This window comes from Harpia harpyja, chromosome 4 (genome assembly GCF_026419915.1).
Source record: "Harpia harpyja isolate bHarHar1 chromosome 4, bHarHar1 primary haplotype, whole genome shotgun sequence".
Taxonomy (NCBI): domain Eukaryota; kingdom Metazoa; phylum Chordata; class Aves; order Accipitriformes; family Accipitridae; genus Harpia; species Harpia harpyja.
In genome coordinates, this window is record NC_068943.1 from 64,971,512 (window position 1) to 64,988,625 (window position 17,114).

The 17,114-nt window shown below is 42.9% G+C and overlaps 1 protein-coding gene across 2 annotated transcripts; it reads right to left on the reverse strand.

Annotated features, from left to right (window-relative positions):
- Positions 1 to 5,196: 5,196 nt before the first annotated feature.
- On the reverse strand, positions 5,197 to 11,721 carry IL22RA2 (interleukin 22 receptor subunit alpha 2). 2 transcript variants are annotated; one of them, XM_052784478.1, is made up of 6 exons: positions 10,709 to 11,721; positions 9,655 to 9,805; positions 8,657 to 8,835; positions 7,216 to 7,385; positions 6,610 to 6,788; positions 5,197 to 5,525 (listed from the first exon to the last, which is right to left on the reverse strand). In XM_052784478.1, exons 1-5 carry the CDS (start codon positions 10,803 to 10,805, stop codon positions 6,633 to 6,635), a joined length of 753 nt encoding a protein of 250 aa, XP_052640438.1. In that variant the 5' UTR covers positions 10,806 to 11,721; the 3' UTR covers positions 5,197 to 5,525; positions 6,610 to 6,632. The 2 variants fall into 2 exon arrangements, with proteins under 2 accessions (XP_052640438.1, XP_052640437.1); XM_052784477.1 differs by having other exon boundaries at positions 5,197 to 6,788.
- Between the last annotated feature and the right edge of the window lie 5,393 nt (positions 11,722 to 17,114).

Consider the following 17,114-nt stretch of genomic DNA (forward strand, 5'->3'; position numbering starts at 1 on the left):
TCCTCTCCTTGGCTATGGACATGTATAAAATAGTTGTGCTCCATATATGTTTAGCAGTCCTTTTCCAAGGCAGAAACTACTTAATGTCTCTGCCAGCAGCTATACTGTGTTGCTGGCCGAATCACTTTGCTCCTATTTTGTAAGATTGTTGAAATATACATTTCTGCTCTGATGCTGCAGGCTCTTTGCTTCCCAGCCCCTCTCTGTGCATACTTTGTCTTCTATCCTTGTATTGGTCACCCTGCTGCTCTGCAGACCCCTTCTAATTCTTCACAGCTTATATCAGCCTTTTCCAGCTGTTTTTTCCACAGGTTTGTCTCCCTGATTCTCATTCCACTTGGGGCACAATTAGTGACTTCATGGACTCTGAAAGCGTTTAAGTTTCATTTAATGGAATCAACTCTATTGTTTTTGTTCTTACTGATATCTCTAGGAGCTTTATTCTTTCCAATATAAAAAATTATAAGAAGAATTTAGCTCAGAAATAAGAGCTTAGCCCAATCCTATAACAATCATGCGCTTGCCAGCTCTTAAAAAAACCCAGTGTCCCATAACAAGCAATGTTAAAAAATACTTGCTCATCTGTCATTACAAAATGAAAAGCAAGAACTTATGGCTGTTTCTTGGAAATCAGTATGATTTATATGATTTTTTTTTACCAGAAAAAAAAAAAAAAGGCTGTGCTGTGTTAGAATGACATTGCCTGAAAGAAATTAATTTAATGACAAATTTCCAATTGCTCTTTTGCAGGTACAGCAATTAGCACAATGGCTTTTCATTGTCACCCTATTCTTGTGTTCAAAAGTAAGGACATCTCTGAAGAGCCTGGTCCTCAGAATGTGATACTATTGGGCTGCATTTTGTCAGTATTGAAGGTATTTTAGGTATCAGTGTTGAGTCCCCACTGCCTTAGAAAAGAGCACAACATTAAAAAAATTAAAGTTGTTAGTGGTCTTCAGTACTTACCTCAGATGATGGAGCCTTTTGAGGAATTACCTTTTTGAACTTTCCTTGTAAGCGTCAGAGCTTCCCATTTTTCCCCATCTCAAGCCAAAATTCTGGCAGCAATGACTGCTTGAGCTGGGCCTTCGGTGGACTCAACATGTAAGACTTGCAGTAACACAGCCAGTGATTTCATTGTTTGGGGAACTAAATTTTCAAGCGTTTTTTTTTTCCTTGGAAGCACTTCATAAACTTTATAAAAGATTCTGAAAGCAAGTTGCAAAGGAAACCATAACTTCCTTGACGATGAACACTGGTGTAATTTCTTTCCCTCTGCTTCTCTGAAGAAGTACCCTGGTTTTGTGTCTTGTGTCCTTTGTGGCAAACTAACTCTCAGGAGTTTGGGTTTTATTTTCTTCTTTCTTCTTTTTTTTCTTATCAGACAGATTTTGCAGACTAATGTCTTTGATCATTGTAGCAACCACTGGAATCCATAGAAAATCCACAGAAAAAGCACCTATTTATGATTAATTCCCTGCAGTTAGGAATACTTGAGAACATCTGATAGATCTGTGGCAAAAGCCAAAGTCATTTCACAACAGCACCCCACCCCTGGGCCACAAGAGCTGTTCTTAGCTGAGATCAAGTAAATAAACCCCAAGACCATATCTGATTAGAACAGATATATGGGAGGTATGAACAGGACTGGCCAGATGCTAGACCATATGATAAACACTGAGGATCATGGCATCATATAAAACTGGGCATTTATATGGTACAGCTGGCCATGCATAATCTTCTCCTAATTTATAAGGCTGAAGCATCTGGTCCATTGCTGTTGCTCTATCAGCTTTTCCGGAGCCCTGTTCTTGAATTTCTGGTAGTTGGGTACTGCCCTTCTGAGTGCTGGTGAAACAGAAAGTTAAAGCCATTTATAGTGGGAGATAAGCTCTTACTCCATCCCACAGATAAGATAATGTTCAGCCACCATCATGAAAGAAAGAAGGGTAGGCCCTTGTGGGATGGGCTCCACTTCACACGAAGATCAGTAACTGCAAACTCTAAAACACATAATATCTCTTTCTCATTGGCAGGACCCTCAGCTGCGACACAGGGACTTGGCCAGACGAGGCCACTGTGACAGGCTGTGCTCATGACTGCAGCCATCCCCCAGTGACACGGCAGGCGACGGCTTATGGAATAGCTTGCACAAGTCCTGCTTTTGTTACACTGCTTAGTCTTCCCCACCCAATGTCATAGCCCTAGAAACCAGCATTTTTTTCTCTTTCCCAAAACAGAAGCTGGCATTTGGCACATTGTTAGAAAATGCTCTGTAAGTAACTAAAAAACCAAGACAAGGGTGTTTTCAGCTGGGCCTTGCAAACTTACGGCCGGAAAGAGTCAAACTGACAATGTAAAGGCGTCCTGCAGTGAGTGGTGTGCACACGTGCTAACCACCATGGAGCCATGTGCCACCCCAGGCAGCTCTGGAGAGGTGGACCCACAGCAGATGCTGTCCCAGCTTTGGCTGGGATAGAGTTAATTGTCTCCTTAGTAGCTGATACAGTGCTATGTTTTGAGTTCGGTATGAGAAGAATGTTGATAACACACTGATGTTTTCATTGTTGCTAAGTAACATTTAGTCTAAAGTCAAGGATTTTTCAGCTTCTCATGCCCAGCCAGCAAGAAGGCTGGAGGGGCACAAGAACTTGGGAGGGGACGCAGCCAGGACAGCTGACCCAAACTGGCCAAAGGGGTATTCCATACCATGTGATGTCATGTCCAGTATATAAACTGGGGGGAGTGGGGCTGGGGGGATCACCACTCGGGAACTAACTGGGCATCGGTCGGCAGGTGGTGAGCAATTGCATTGTGTATCACTTGTATATTCCAATCCTTCTATTATTATTATTGTCATTTTATTATTGTTATCGTTATCATTATTAGTTTCTTCTTTTCTGTTTTATTAAATTGTTCTTATCTCAACCCATGAGTTTTACTTTTCCAATTCTCTCCCCCATCCCTCTGGGGGGGTGGAGCAAGCAAGCGTCTGTGTGGTGCTTAGTTGCTGGTTGGGGTTAAACCACAGCAGATGGTCTCTTTGTGTCCACAAGGAGGAAGGGGAAGGAGGGCCAGAGCTCACTTTTCCAGGTATTTCCAAACTGCAAGGAAGCCCCAGCTGTAGTTTAGAGCCTGGCAGAGCTGTTCCTCCATTCCCCCCCTCCCTCATGGAGATCTAAACAGCAGTGCAGCATACAGGCTAAGGCACCAGCAAAGTTGTTTTTAAAAACTACAACATTACCAACACTATCTAGAAGCTGTGGTTGCAGATCACCCAACTGGTATGCGCTACACCAAAGTACCTCTCCCTGCAGGAGCCCCATCCTGCGAGCCCAGTGGAGCATGTCTCGGGAACATGCCACTACCACTGATTGCGGAGAAAAAATACAGCACCAGTCATTTTACCAAACCCTTCCCCAGTAAAATTACATGTCAGAGCAGAGCTGAAAGGAAATTTGCATTTCAAATGGAAAGAGAAAATTAGCTTTTGCAGAACATCATGAGGTTGGCAATAATAAATCCTGGTACCATCAGAATGGAAGTGGGTTGTTTCCTGCAACTCTTGCACTGCTTTCTGTAAGCCTGCATGGTTGCTGAGGAAGTGAAACCTGGTTAGCAAACCTAACAGTGCAAGACTTCTTCAGACCTTTTATTGTTTTTCCCAGTATAAGTGCTGCACATTTTGTATAATTTTATATATTGAAAAACTTCCAGGTTTCCAATGTTTCCATAGATCCATAGCATGGCTGTATTTCTAGCCAGGTCTGCACACTTCAGGCACCCCTGTGGCTCTGCTGCTTCTTTTTTTTAATGTCTTCTTTAAGATTTGAGAGCCCTAAACAGTTTCATCCACTGCATCTGACATAGGTACAGTATCCAGCATTTTTGGAGTCTGTTTCCTGACTAGGGTTAGTAGCTGTTACCTTAATAAAGCTTTATCTTTGTGTAACAATGGCAACGTGAGTTGTCCTAAGGAAAGAAGTAAATTTGAGAAAGAGCTTGAATTACTGCAGATACTGTTTTCAGGCTGCAGATGAAGTCACCACTGCTGAACTATAAGACAAGGCTATTTCTTAATTGTTTGCCTGGATGGTTTTATTGGGGTTCTGCCCAGCGCAAGAGGGGTGGTGGGGCAATGCTGATCTGAGACTTGTCGTGGCACTAGGTACTATACAGAGATTTAATAAGTCCCAAAGAAACTCACCTAAATTAAGAAACTGTGCGATAGGGGTGGGGGAAAACAAGTGGAAGAAATGGAAGAGGAGCAAAAAGGAAAGTGTGGTTTTATGGACTAGATATGTGGACGCAGCTAGATGCCTGCAAATCTAGTCATTCAAATATACCATGTGTTAGAATCAGATAGCGAAAATCTTTATTATGCAATGCTCTTTTTCATTTTGGTGAAGGCGAGAGAGACAAGCATTCACTTAAGCACAGCCTCCTCCCAGATGCCTACTGCCAGCATCCTGATGCTGCGCTCAGCCGTGCTGCCTCCAGGTCAGGTGTTAGTGACAGACTGTGAAAAATGCTTTGGATGTGGCTTAAGTGAACTCAAGGTCTGTTACTTAAACTGAACCAATCCACCTTTGTGTATGTGAATTAAGGGAAAAACGGATAGTGATTATGTAGCAGGGAGCTTCATTTTTTCCCAGGGCTTGCTTTGCCCTCTTGTGTCTGGCCCACTCTTACCTCCTCTCATTTAAGTTGCAATAACAGAATGCAGTTAAGTATTAAGATTCTCATTAGTTACAGACCTTGCAGATGTGGAAAAGCCACTTCATCTCTCCATCCTGGGGTGGCTTAGTGGATGTCTACCCAGACCTCACCCAGGAAATCTTTTCACTTATGAGATGAAGACTTGTAGGAGTAAAATCATTAGAAGTCACAGGTTAGAGTCAGCATCCATTCATCATTTACTGTGAAATGGTTGAAATAGAAGTCTTTTTCATTTAACTGTCTGTCACTGACTGAAAGCAAGCATCTTTTCGTTTCAGTTTAAATGAGTTCCTGCCTAATCACATACTTGTTTCACTATCAGAAACGTTATGTTGAGGACACTATGAAGACATTGTGAGTGTGGGGTATGCTCCTGGACTACACAGTTCTTATTTTAAAGAAAGGACACTTTTTTCATCTTCTGTTGCAACTTTTGTTGTAGAAGAAATAAAATATCTCAAACTTCTATTTTATAAATTGTATTTTAATTCCAAGGTTTAAAATAGAACACCCCTAGAAACAATCTTAAGGATAGTTTCACAAGTGCTTTTGCCTTCTTTTTTTTATTACAGTACATGACTATTTCCTTTCTAAATGCAAATATATACCATTTAAAATTGTAACATAGGACATACAAAGCATCCCTGGCCTTTGTGTAGCATAAAATGATTATGATGAACCAAATCATTGAATGCAGCAAAGGTTAATTTAAAAAGTATCCAAGTATGTATTCCAGACAAAGACCACAGATGTTGATTTACAGCTGGATCTGTGATGGGAGGCATCTTCCACCATTATTCCTGTAACTGGGAAGAGAAAGAGAATTGCCGCTGGACTGCGTGTTTAAGGTGGATGGTATTCAATTTAACTGAAAATGCAACACATGCCATTTGCCTGCATCCCTCCTGTACCTCTGCAGGTTGTTTAGCAGTCCAGCTCCGACCTGAGCTTCCAGCCTTTCACAGTACTGGGAAAGCAAGCAAAAATGCAGGAAAATCACCTAGAAACTGACTCCTTCCTTAGCCTAAACCTGCTGACCAAGTTTCATGAGAGACCAGTGTTATGCATCATATTATGAAGCAGAAGAAAGAAAATCTTTCGTAGCTAGGGTACCAAGCTGAGAACAGATGCACAGGTTCAAACAATGATGCTTTTCCAGTTTTCCCCTGCTACCCCTAGAAAGGACCCAAATCTGAGCTTGCTAAGGCCAACAACACAGAAATCAGCTTTGGCGTAGGTCTTTGTACACTCTGTGCCTTGGTAACTGCAAGGCAGGATTGATAGTAAATCTCCCTGCTGGGCATATGATATGTGAAGATAGTCTAATGATTGAGGTAAGTAAACAAACAAATTTTTCAGACTAGCTAATTGAGCTAACTCTTGCATTTTGGCCCATGGAAACTCATGAAATTTGATAACTGATTTATTTCTAAACACATTACACCTGAAGAATGGCCATGAAAAGGACAGGCCCATTTGAATTAAATACATCACATAAATCCCTGAACAGAATTGTAGATCTTGCAGCAGAATTGCATGTTAATAATGTTGGAGTTCACTCATTTTCCTAGTTAATTATTACTTGACAGTGATAAAAACTGATGAAAGCAATACTATGTATAACTGCTTAAAGAAAGGGAAGATGGAGATGTTTCTGAGGACCGTGCCAGCATACAAATAACTATCCACACCATTCCTCTAATATCCTTAGCCATATCATTCCTACCTGGTGTGAAACTAGCTGAGATGATATAAGAACTCTGGCTAATATTGTCATAAGGGATGGCAGGTTTTATGCCACTTTTTTTCTCTTTTTGGAGAGTATCTGCCTTTGGTGAGGGGATAGTTCTTGACTTCCAGAGTCATCTCCAATTTCAGCTGGTGACTTACCTGTCTCAGAGGCGCCAGCCCTGTCACTGCAGCACAGTGCATTGCCTGCTGCTGTAGGCACTGCTGCGGTCCAGCATTGGCACATATGTTTTAGCCACGACGCAGTAGCTGACTCCGGGCCTCAAATTTTCTATTTTAATAACCTTGTCTTTTCCTTCATACACCAGGACTCTGTGTTGCTTCAGACAGAGCGGAATAAAAACAGCCAGTCAAGCACATTGCCCTAGCAAGTGTGTCTGTGACTAAAGTTTGATAAGAACAGAGGATGCAGAGCAGTGCATGGACTTGCACAAAGTCAACAACATCAATAATTTATTTATGATTTTAAAAGAAAATTCCCTCCAAAATTCCCCTCCTGTCCTTTTTTTCTTTTATCTAGGCCTTAGTGTATGAAATACTAAGTTGATGGGAAAGAATAAAGGGAGGAATTACAACTCAATTCAAATTTGATTCCTGAAAAATAGGCCTACTTTGTTTTCAAATACTTACCCAGTCATTGACACCCTCACAATCCCAGAAGACAACTTCAACTGTAAAACAAGAATAGTGTGCCCATACTTTCCTGGCCTTTCAATGGTAAATGTTCATCTTTGAATATGCACTTACCTCGTCTAGCAAGTTGTTAATTATGAAGACTTGGTATAGCAGATCATAATAATTTGTCATTGGTATCTTGCTGCCTCTCTTCCTTTTATAAGGAGAACGTGGAGCCTGGAGCTTTAGTATTATGGATTTGTTGCTATGAATCACAATTACCGTCGGAGGTCCTATCATAGCTAAGGAAAAAAACCAAAGCTGTAAACACAATTGTAGTTTATTAATAATGTTTCACAGAATGCAGTTTGAATCCATTCAACAATTTAATGTTCTTGTTACCAACAATATATTACGCTGTATTTACTTTTAAAGTGCCACTTTGTAAATCCTTACTTCTTGGTGTTATTACTTGGGTCATTTTGGGGGTGACATTTCCTGTGTTTGTAAATCTGTTTTTGAGCCAAACTTTTTGAAATCTCGCAGAGCTGCATGTTTCTGACTGCAGGCTAATCAAGCAAAATGCTTTGGATTCTTTGCCCTAATTTTTTTTCCGCCCCCATATGTTTGGACTGCATAAAACAGCTATTTGAACCATTTCTGTTATGCCAAGGACACAGCTTCAATCATTACTTTCAAATTTTTTGCGATCTGCTTGGTTAAACACAGCTAAGGGTTCAAGACAGTGCCTGCATGTCTGTGTGTGCAGCCCCCGAGATGTGGGGAGACAGGACAGCAGCTGCCCCATGCGTCTCTCCAGGAGGAGGAGGTGGCACGTGGCAAGATGGGCTGTTGCTGCTGCAAGGTACTGCTTTATGTCAAAGCTTGTGGTTTCATCTGTACAAGAGGCTCAAGGTAGTTTGCACTTCAGGGCTGTGAAGTGACCTGCATTGACATTCACAATTCAATTTTGCATTGACCAGTGAGCGAAAACTGATTAATTCATGGGAAACTTACTGGTAGGTACACTGGTACTGTTCAGTGTTTTGACAGTCCTCCAATTTCTAACATACTATGGCATTATGATGACTGTACTAACTAAAAGCTTTGCTCCTGTCCTTTCTAAATACACTGCAGCCAGGAAAACACATAAAAGTGAGAAGAATGGTGGCCACACAGTTCTCAGCTCTCTTCTCCCTTTTCCCCCCAAGCAGAGAACATTTCCTTCTTTTCCACCTTGTGTTCAGTCCTTCCAGCAGCTCCAAAAACAGCTGAAAATAATTTGTGTAGTTCCATGCCTTGAGGAAGAGGTTGAGTTAGAGGGAGCCAGGAACTTCTGATCTCCTAATTATTGATAAGTGGCTACTTATCCATAATTGGTTGGCTTTCAAGCGTGGGGAAAATTATTTTATCACAACCCTTCACCTGAGAGCTATTGACTCGCAACTTCTTTTGGTACAGCTTTGTGGCTAGAAAAGGATTACTCATGTTTGCACATTGTGAGCAGAAATGATGTATTCCATGCCACAGAAAATCCAATTCCTTTCTCAGAGACCCATATGTTTGCACTTACTTTCTCGCCAGGGAGTGAATCTGCAGCTGAGGCTCCAGTCGGAATAGACGCCAGCTGACACGGCTTTCACTCTGCCGTAGTAAGGCTCTTGGATGTCAGAGGTCTCAGTCGTTAGGTCACAGACATGGTTTTGAATCCCCCAGCAGTCGTCTTTGTTTTGCCACGTGCTCTGCCCATACCTATGAAGAAAGAGGAGGAAGGATGTAAGCTTTAGCTATCGGCAGCTGCGTCTGTACAGATTTTTAATCTGTCTGTTTTAACTTGGCAGTAGTGACAAGTGTTCTGCCGTGGAATTTAACTCTCTTCAATTTGATGACAGGGAAGATTGATTTCATGGGCATTTGGGAGCTACAGGTTTCTGTCTTTTCTGAAAGAAGCCTAAAGCAGAGAAATGGGTCACCAGCCCTGTAGGAAGCCACCACATACTTGCCCCTTGGGAGAGGCAGGAGAGCTTTGGCTTAGCCAGTGTGTTCAATGACAGGCAGAATGCTGGCTTCTACCAGCTAATTTCTCAAAGGCAATAGTGATTTCAGGTGCTCACCAGGTGTGCCAGGGTCAGGAGCGTACCTCCTCTGAGGACCAGCCCCTAGTGCTGCCTCCAGTTTGCCATGTGAGGCACCCTATGGCACTGTCGTGGGGAAGGTGGGCCACCAAAATACATTAAATGTCCTATTGCAGAAGTACCTGACCTAGGTAGACCTGCTTCAGGCAGGCAGTTGGACCCGGTGACCTCCAGAGGTCCCCTGCAAAGTACATTTTTCTGCAACTCTATGGTGCAATGAGGGTGCAGAGCGCATTGCTGGAAGTGCTTGTTCCCTGCCTGTCTCGGGCTGTTCAGCTGCACCTTATGGGCTATTGCTAAGTGCAGCAACAATGGAGAGCTGGCAGCTGAGCAGGACATGGCTGTTCCCCAGCTATGGGGAGAATATTCCGTGTCACCCAAGAAATCCCTTTGATGTGCCAAGCAGATAGGAGGCTGGAGTTCCCCTGGTACTTACACTTTATACTGCACAAAGTAGACCGTGTCTCTTGCCTCTCTGGCCCTCCCAGGCTGCCAACGCAAAGTGCTGTTGAAGTTTAATGAATGAAACTCTACCTTCTGCGGCTTAATTGAATCTTGCAGGTCTTGGTTTTCCAAAACTAAAATCGCTGCAAATAATAAAGAATGGTAACATAACGTGTTTGTCAGAGACACTCCTCCGTATTGAAATGGGGGAGTATTGCTACAGCTCATTTGGTTTCACGACTAGCAGACTGCAGGCAAATTAACTTTCATGGATCTCATGTTCAAAACTTTCCAAGTCACAGTGACTAGAATTAGCAGTTACAGAATAAACACATTTAGTATTATGAAAGGAACACTTTTATGTGGTTTGGTTGTGGTTTGTTTTTTTTTTCCTTAGTGAGTTTACTGCTGTGAAAGATGCCTGATGAACACCGCAGGAAACAAACCCTTCAGATCAATTCACAAAGCCTGCAGTAAGCAGCCCCATCGGTAGTTAAAGTTGAGTGCTCTTTCCTCCACATCTCAGCTTTAACATGCAGAGATTATAGCTGTTTTAACTGTTGTCCCAGCTGTGTTTATCAGATCTTGCCTAATAAAAAATAACGTGACATTCACTGCTTTTCTGATCTGCACTACTGGAAAAAGCTGACTGACAATTTTCAAGATAATCTGTTTTCAAACTGTGATAGTTATTGATGGCAGAATCAGTTAATAACCTCTCTGAAGCACACAAATCCTAACATTTTTCTGGGTTTCGTGACCCAGATGACTGCAGCTTTATCCCTGGCATAGCAGAGAGTCAGGTTAAGACTTGCACTAGTTGAACTGAAACTGGTAATACAGCCATGAATAAATTCAATGGGCAACATGATTGTTTTATCTGCGTTTCAGAATCTTGAAAGACAAAACAACGGACTAATCTGGAATTGACTGGACTTTTGAAACCTACCAAAAGATCCAGAGATTTCTTGACTCATCCAGAGATTCAATAACAGACCCAGTGCCCCCCCCCCCCCCCCCGAAAAGAGCAGAATGCCTTTACTTACTAGTTATCTCATCCTGAAGCAGGTGCATCAGTAAGCAGAGGGAGGAAAGCATGATCCCCCTCATGCTTAGGAGAGCAGCTCCATGACTGAAGAGCATTTCTCTTCCTCTTGGGCATGTCTTATGAGGAAGTAATTGTTAAACACTCCAGAGTTCCCCTTACTTTCAGCAGCTTCCAAAATCCCCGGTTTGGCTTTGGTTTAATTTAGCTGAAAACATATGAGTTGCTCTAAATTAATCATAAGCAATTGTTCTTACTTGGCAGCTGTGGTCACTCTGAAGTTTGGAAGTAATTATGAAGCAAACCAGCATGAAAAAGGTTCTTTTTTTTAAGGCACTAATTCCCAAATGGTGTCTGGCAGTACTGCTTTATCCCATGAATTTGTCACACAAGCTTGCTTGCTTGCCATGCTAAGATTTTTATTTGTTTGTTTGTTTTTCAGCTCACTAGTCACTTAGAACTGAAGAACACAAGAAATTTTGCTGCAAACATGTAAAAGACCTACCCATGGAATGTCATCTGATTTGGTGGCCTGTCTTCAGGTCGAATGCAAGCTGACAGAGTTTGCAGGTGTGTTTGTGGCAGGATGTCATCTAGGAATACATCATCAGAGGAACAAGGGGCCGTGAAATCACTGCCAGCCATGCTGCTGGGCAGCGCATCCACATCATGCTGGCTGCTGGAGAGATGCTGGGAGGCTGGGGCAGCTGCAGCACTGCCAGCCTCTGGGCAGGGAACAGGGAGGTGAGCCCAGCCCATCAGGCCAAAGTGCCACTCTGCGGTGGACTTTCAGACCGCCAGGAGTCATATGCCCCGACCAGTGCGGGTGTGCCACGATGCTGTATGCACAAACATTGGCGTTTGTCGCTGCTGTCTTCCAAATCCTGCCTTTCCAATAAGTGCATCCCTGCGAGCCTGACCCCAGTGCTAGGGATGCTTGGGGTCCCCGGCGAAAGCGATCTCTCTGCATGTTTGTAAATACTTTAACGCCATGTGTGCGCCTGCCTGGTGGGAGCCAGGTTTTGTGCTCCTGGGATGTATGTGAAGCTCAGCTGAGTCGGTCGCTGGTGGCGAATGTGGTGCCACTGGAGGCAGCTGGGAGCCTGCTGGCCCTCCTGCCCAGCCTTGCCCCTCACTCTTCCCTCCCCGAAAGCTCCCCGGTGCTGACGTCCACATGTACTTCACCACTCATGCACCAGCGCAGCTGGGCAAAAGTTAGGATGCATTCTCCTTTTGCAAGCTCACATTGACAAGCTGGAAGAGAAAATGCAAATTTTGTATGACAGCACAGCACTCCATAACAACGCCCACCAAAGAAATAATGGATGTGAAAACTACCTGTCTCCAGAAACAAAAATTTGCCTAACAATCTTTACTTTGGGAAAAGGTGGAAGCAAAACACCTGTCAGATCAAAAAAGTGCAAGTTCTGGTTCAAATGAAGGTATTTTTTAATTTAAAGGCAACCAGTCACACTCAGCAAACTGGACAACATCTACTCAAGAAGGTGGCCTCGGTCAGATTCATGGGCACAGGCTATCAGTTCAGCTGATCACCTCTACCTCATTATCCAAGCACTGAACCTGCAGCAGATATATTAAAATGCTAGATGTGTAGCTTTGAATAATTAACTAGTTAATCCAGTTAAGGGAATTAAAGAAATGAGAAGAAATGCAGAAAAAAAACCCCCAAACGAAATGGAGATAGAAAGCAGAAAGGCCACCCTGCCATCGCCGGCTGGGAATTTGTTATCTATCCATTTCCCAAACACATTTTCAAAATCCAATGACCTTTAAGTAGTTCCCCACACCAAATGCAATTAGTATTTCATCATGTTATATGAGCTCAAGTGCAGGAATAGGGAACTTCTATAAACCAGACTGAAATGTCATCAAAGTTTAGTCACAGGTTGTGTATTTGCTTACTTGAATTGTACCAACGCACCTTCCCATACCCTGCGGAACGGCTCATTGCCGGGAGCTGAAGCGTGGAGCTTTGCCAAAATTGCTTTTGATGGCGGTTCCTCCTACAAATGCAGAGCTGAGGGCCAGCCCGCCCAGCGCCCATGGGTTTCGCTCAGAAAAGGCTGCTATGCCACACCTAGCCCATGGAAAAACTCAGGGTTTACCTGCGTGCTGCACCCTGATAGCGCTTTATCTGCAATTGGGCTTGGCACTCTGAAGTAATCGGTAACTCTTCACATAATTTTTGTGATTACTGAAACAGCCGCTGGTAATCCCCAGGTTATCAGTATCCATAAAGTTGTCCAACTTACCAACTTCAGTCATGCTTCTTCAGTGCTTTGTGTGATAAAAATAGCTACAGTCAAACAAGTACCAGCTACACACACAGAGACATGTACATACATACACATCTTGAGTTTCATAGAATACATGTATAGTATGCTTAAAAGTGTAAACAATTGAGGAACACTATAGGATGATGTGCACTGCAGTGCTATTTAAAATACAAATGAGAACTTCTAAAAAACAATATTGTTTAAGAATACTCTGAGCCATACCTTATGAAGAAATGGAAAATGAAAATATATTACTTTTCCCCAGCAGAGTTCACATAGGTAGTTACACTACTAGCTGATCCTAGCTTACACTGAAGCATCTTTTTAATCCAAACCTTTGTGAAGCAGCAGTACTGACATTTCTGTGAACCAACATAGAACCATGGTCATGAGGATTTTTTCCATTCCTGGAATAAAAACCTATCTGAATGCTGGGTAAACAGGTTTCTTTCTCTTGAGGACTGGATATTGCTACACAGAGGTGAAAGTCAAGTATATGCTTGCTGGAAGCTACCTGACTTATCCAATCTGACTTGTTGGGTTTGGTTCTTTCTTTTTCCCTTGAATGAGTTGTTTCCCATCCATAAGAGGAGAAAATTTAACCCTGGAACTGCTTCTGCACCACTACCTTTGGCTTTTCAGATGTGAGTCTCTGATATTTCTAGTGGATGTGAGGGTGGGTTTCGTTTACATGCCTGGGTGAGGGTGCGGGAAGATGAAGGAAGGGGAGAAACTCCCAAAGCATACAGAGAATACTTCCAGTAACTGGCAGAGGCCAGGCGAGTCTCTCTCACATGCAGCATTTCACACGAACTGACTATAAAAAATGAGTGGTTCAGATTATTCTGGACCTGAAGACTATTCTCAATTGGAGCTGTAATTTTCAGTCTTGTAAGCAGTCAGCATGGACTCACAGAAAAACCTGTCTTGGGAGGGGGCTCTGGAGGTCATCCAGTCCACCCTAACACTCAGAGCAGGGCTAATGGCAGTTTTAACCCACACTTAACCACTTTCAGTGCACGTTTTTCCCCCATATATCTAAGTGGGATTTCCCCGCTGCAACTTATGACAGCTGCTTTTTGTGTTTTGACTGGGGGCCTTGGAGAGAAGTCTGACTTTTCTGCAAATACTTATATAGTTGGCAACTGCAGTTAGATCCCCCCCCCAAGCCATTGCCTCTCCCAGCTGAAGGGACCCGGCTCGCTCAGCCCCCTCTGGTGTGCCATGTGCGGCAGGGCAGCCCTTCACCAGCTCAGTGGGGACTGGAAAAATGAATCACTACACACACACACACACACACACACAAAAGAGAAAAAAGAAAAGAAAGAAACCCCCCTTAGTCAGGCAGGAGGGACTTTTTGGACTTTTTTTTCCCCTGCCCTTCAGGGAAGAGGCATTGCATCACACAGGTTCTTACAGATAAGTTTCTGAGGAAGCAAGGCTGACTTTCACTGCACAGTGCATGCCTTCGCTGCTTCCTGCCCATAGGTATGAACTGTTCAACACTCACTGTTAAAGGGCTCGGGTCAACATTTTAAAGATTACGGTTAGCAATTTCCAATGCTGTAGCTGCACCTCGATAGTGAGACATTTGAACATATTAAAGATGAAGATCTGCTGAAGGCTCACTGTGTAGCAAGTGATTATTTGCACATACAATATTTATTTAACGATGTGCAAGACACACATTGAATTGCACCAGAAAGTTAGTAACCAACACTAATGTTCTTTAGGAACTGTAGATAATACGAAACCTCAAAACAGCTCAAAGCCTTTTATTTAAATGACAAGTTTCCTCAAAATTGTCAGGTTTTCTCATTTGCAAAGCTGTAGGATTTTTTTTTTTCTACTGCTAAGGAGTGCTGTAGCTTGTTTAAGCCCACTGAGAAAAGGCTTGCTTTTCTTTAGGTTGTGGGTGCCTCACCAAATCATCTACAGACAAAAACCCACCAGCTTACAGACACGTGGAATTAATACTCCATAGTTCATTGGTTTTGCTTAGGTAATCTTAATAGTATAGAAAAGGTGCCAGGTGATCACTTAGACAACAGAAACCACAGATAAGCCTGGAGAGGTACAACACAAACATTGCTCATGCTTTCTTGGTCCACCTACTAAAGCAAAGAAAGGAAGGCTCGAAGCCTGGCAGTGCCGATGCTTGCTCTCTCCGACACACTGCCACCAGAAGCAGCTGAGGCAATGCCTGAAATACTACCAATGTGGGTAGGATATGACCCTGCATTCATTTTATCGTAGGTGGTGGTTGGAAGTCTCTGTGACTGATCACCGAAGCCCTGTCCAGACCACAGACTGTGCTGGGCTGACTTACCACGCTGCACGAGAAAGGCGAGAGTTTGGCAGCCACGCACTGGGGGGAAGAGATGGAAGGAACTGGGATGCCTGCCTCCACAGTTGTAATCAAGGCTTGGGCTGCTGAACGAGCAAACGCTTCTGGTAGCTACTTGGGGCAATAAAACCCGGAAAGATACAAGCTCCAAGGGTTGCCCTGGCCAAGGGAAAAAAGAAACAAAAAAGAGAAACTGCCTTTCACTCACCTCTTCTGCAAGTGGAAGTTTGTGGCTCAGTTCTGTGGTTGTCTTTCAAATTCTCAAGATCATCTCTGTATCATCCAATGAGTGCAAACTCTAGAACAGGAATCTGTTCTAACAACAATCTTCACCACCACCATCTCCAAGTTACTATTGAATCTGTAAACATACTGTAATTTTATGAGCTTTTTTTTTTAAATACAATGCCTCAGATATGTGTGGATACAGTCTCCTGGCGTTCAGGAATCAGCGTGCTGAGCTTTTCAGGACAGAATGCTCCACACTCAGCATAACTGGTTTTCACACTTCTCAGAGGTGTTAGTTTCGAGTTTACTGCAACATGACCATTTAACCAGAAAATTTAGATCACCGTGTGATACTTAATTTGCCAAAAAGCTTTGTTCCATATTCTTTTTGTTACAGGAAATGAAATTTGGTGTATCTCAAATAAAATTGCTAGTTTTGCTGCACAACCTGGAAGCAGTTGATAAAGTAATTCTTAGTAATTGATCACCCAGTGTTTTGTTCCAATTTCTATTCAGATTTGGCAGGGGGGGGAAGCAGGTACTATACTAATGCCTGATATAAGGCCAGACCGATTCCTGGGATGAACCCACATGGAAGAAGGGACTGAGGAATGGCAAAGGTGCTCCCTGCCTCTTTGCCTCCCGGCACCACCCTCTAGCCATTCAGGCAAGCTTTTGCAACCCTTCCTTACCTGTTATAATTTATCTCACATTTAACCACATCTGCAGCAGGTTGAAATTGTGGCTGTTGTTGTCACAGGCCTCAGCTCTACCAAATCTGGTAGCAGAACGCACATACTGCTACATACAGTTCCTGTCTTCCACGGTGGGACTGTGCATGCCCTCCACCCTTCCTACAATTAACCAAGCTGCTATTAACTTGCAAAGAACCCTCCCAAAACACTCAACCCCCCAAAATGTTAACACAAAACAGTCATACCCAGAAAGAATATACAGTGTATTAGATTTTTATTCTTTTCACTCTGTATTTTCAGTCTGAAAGGATTCTATATACTCTTTGTGGAAAGGTATTTTTGAAGGGGCATAAGTTGTTTAAGCAACCTTTCTGAGACTGTGCTACTCAAGAGATGTCAGCGCAGGAAAAAGCTGGATCGGACTTGACATTGCTCACTGCCCTGCTGCACACATTGCAAATATTTGACAATTGCAGGATTAATTTTGCAGAACACAGTGAGCTGGCTGGCAGAACCACCTTGTTTGCCTGCTCATCATTTCCTCTGCATGTAATATTTCCTCTTTTAAGCTGTGGCTGGACAGCAGAAAATAAAACTTTTTTCCCCCAAATAAATGAAAAATTAGGTTTCAGTCTGATCAGCTACCCTGCCGTTATCCAATTACACAAATGGGCAAGTTAGAAAATGTGGGGGTGAGAGGTGTGTTCAAATGAGATAAACAACCCCAAAAATTCAGGAAAGAAAATTGGTTTGACTGTAAGTAATTCATAATGGGTTAATCAAAAACCTAATCTATTACTAAAACTCACAGAGTCTCTGTTACAAATTTAAATATAGTAA

Excerpts from the sequence above, each read along its gene's own strand:
- IL22RA2 (XM_052784478.1), bottom strand. The coding sequence starts at position 10,805 with ATGCTCTTCAGTCATGGAGCTGCTCTCCTAAGCATGAGGGGGATCATG. Across the intron at positions 8,836-9,654 it reads TACTTTGTGCAGTATAAAGT|GTATGGGCAGAGCACGTGGC; the intron begins GTAAGTACCAGG and ends CTTTCTTCATAG. Across the intron at positions 7,386-8,656 it reads ATTCACTCCCTGGCGAGAAA|CTATGATAGGACCTCCGACG; the intron begins GTAAGTGCAAAC and ends TTTTTTCCTTAG.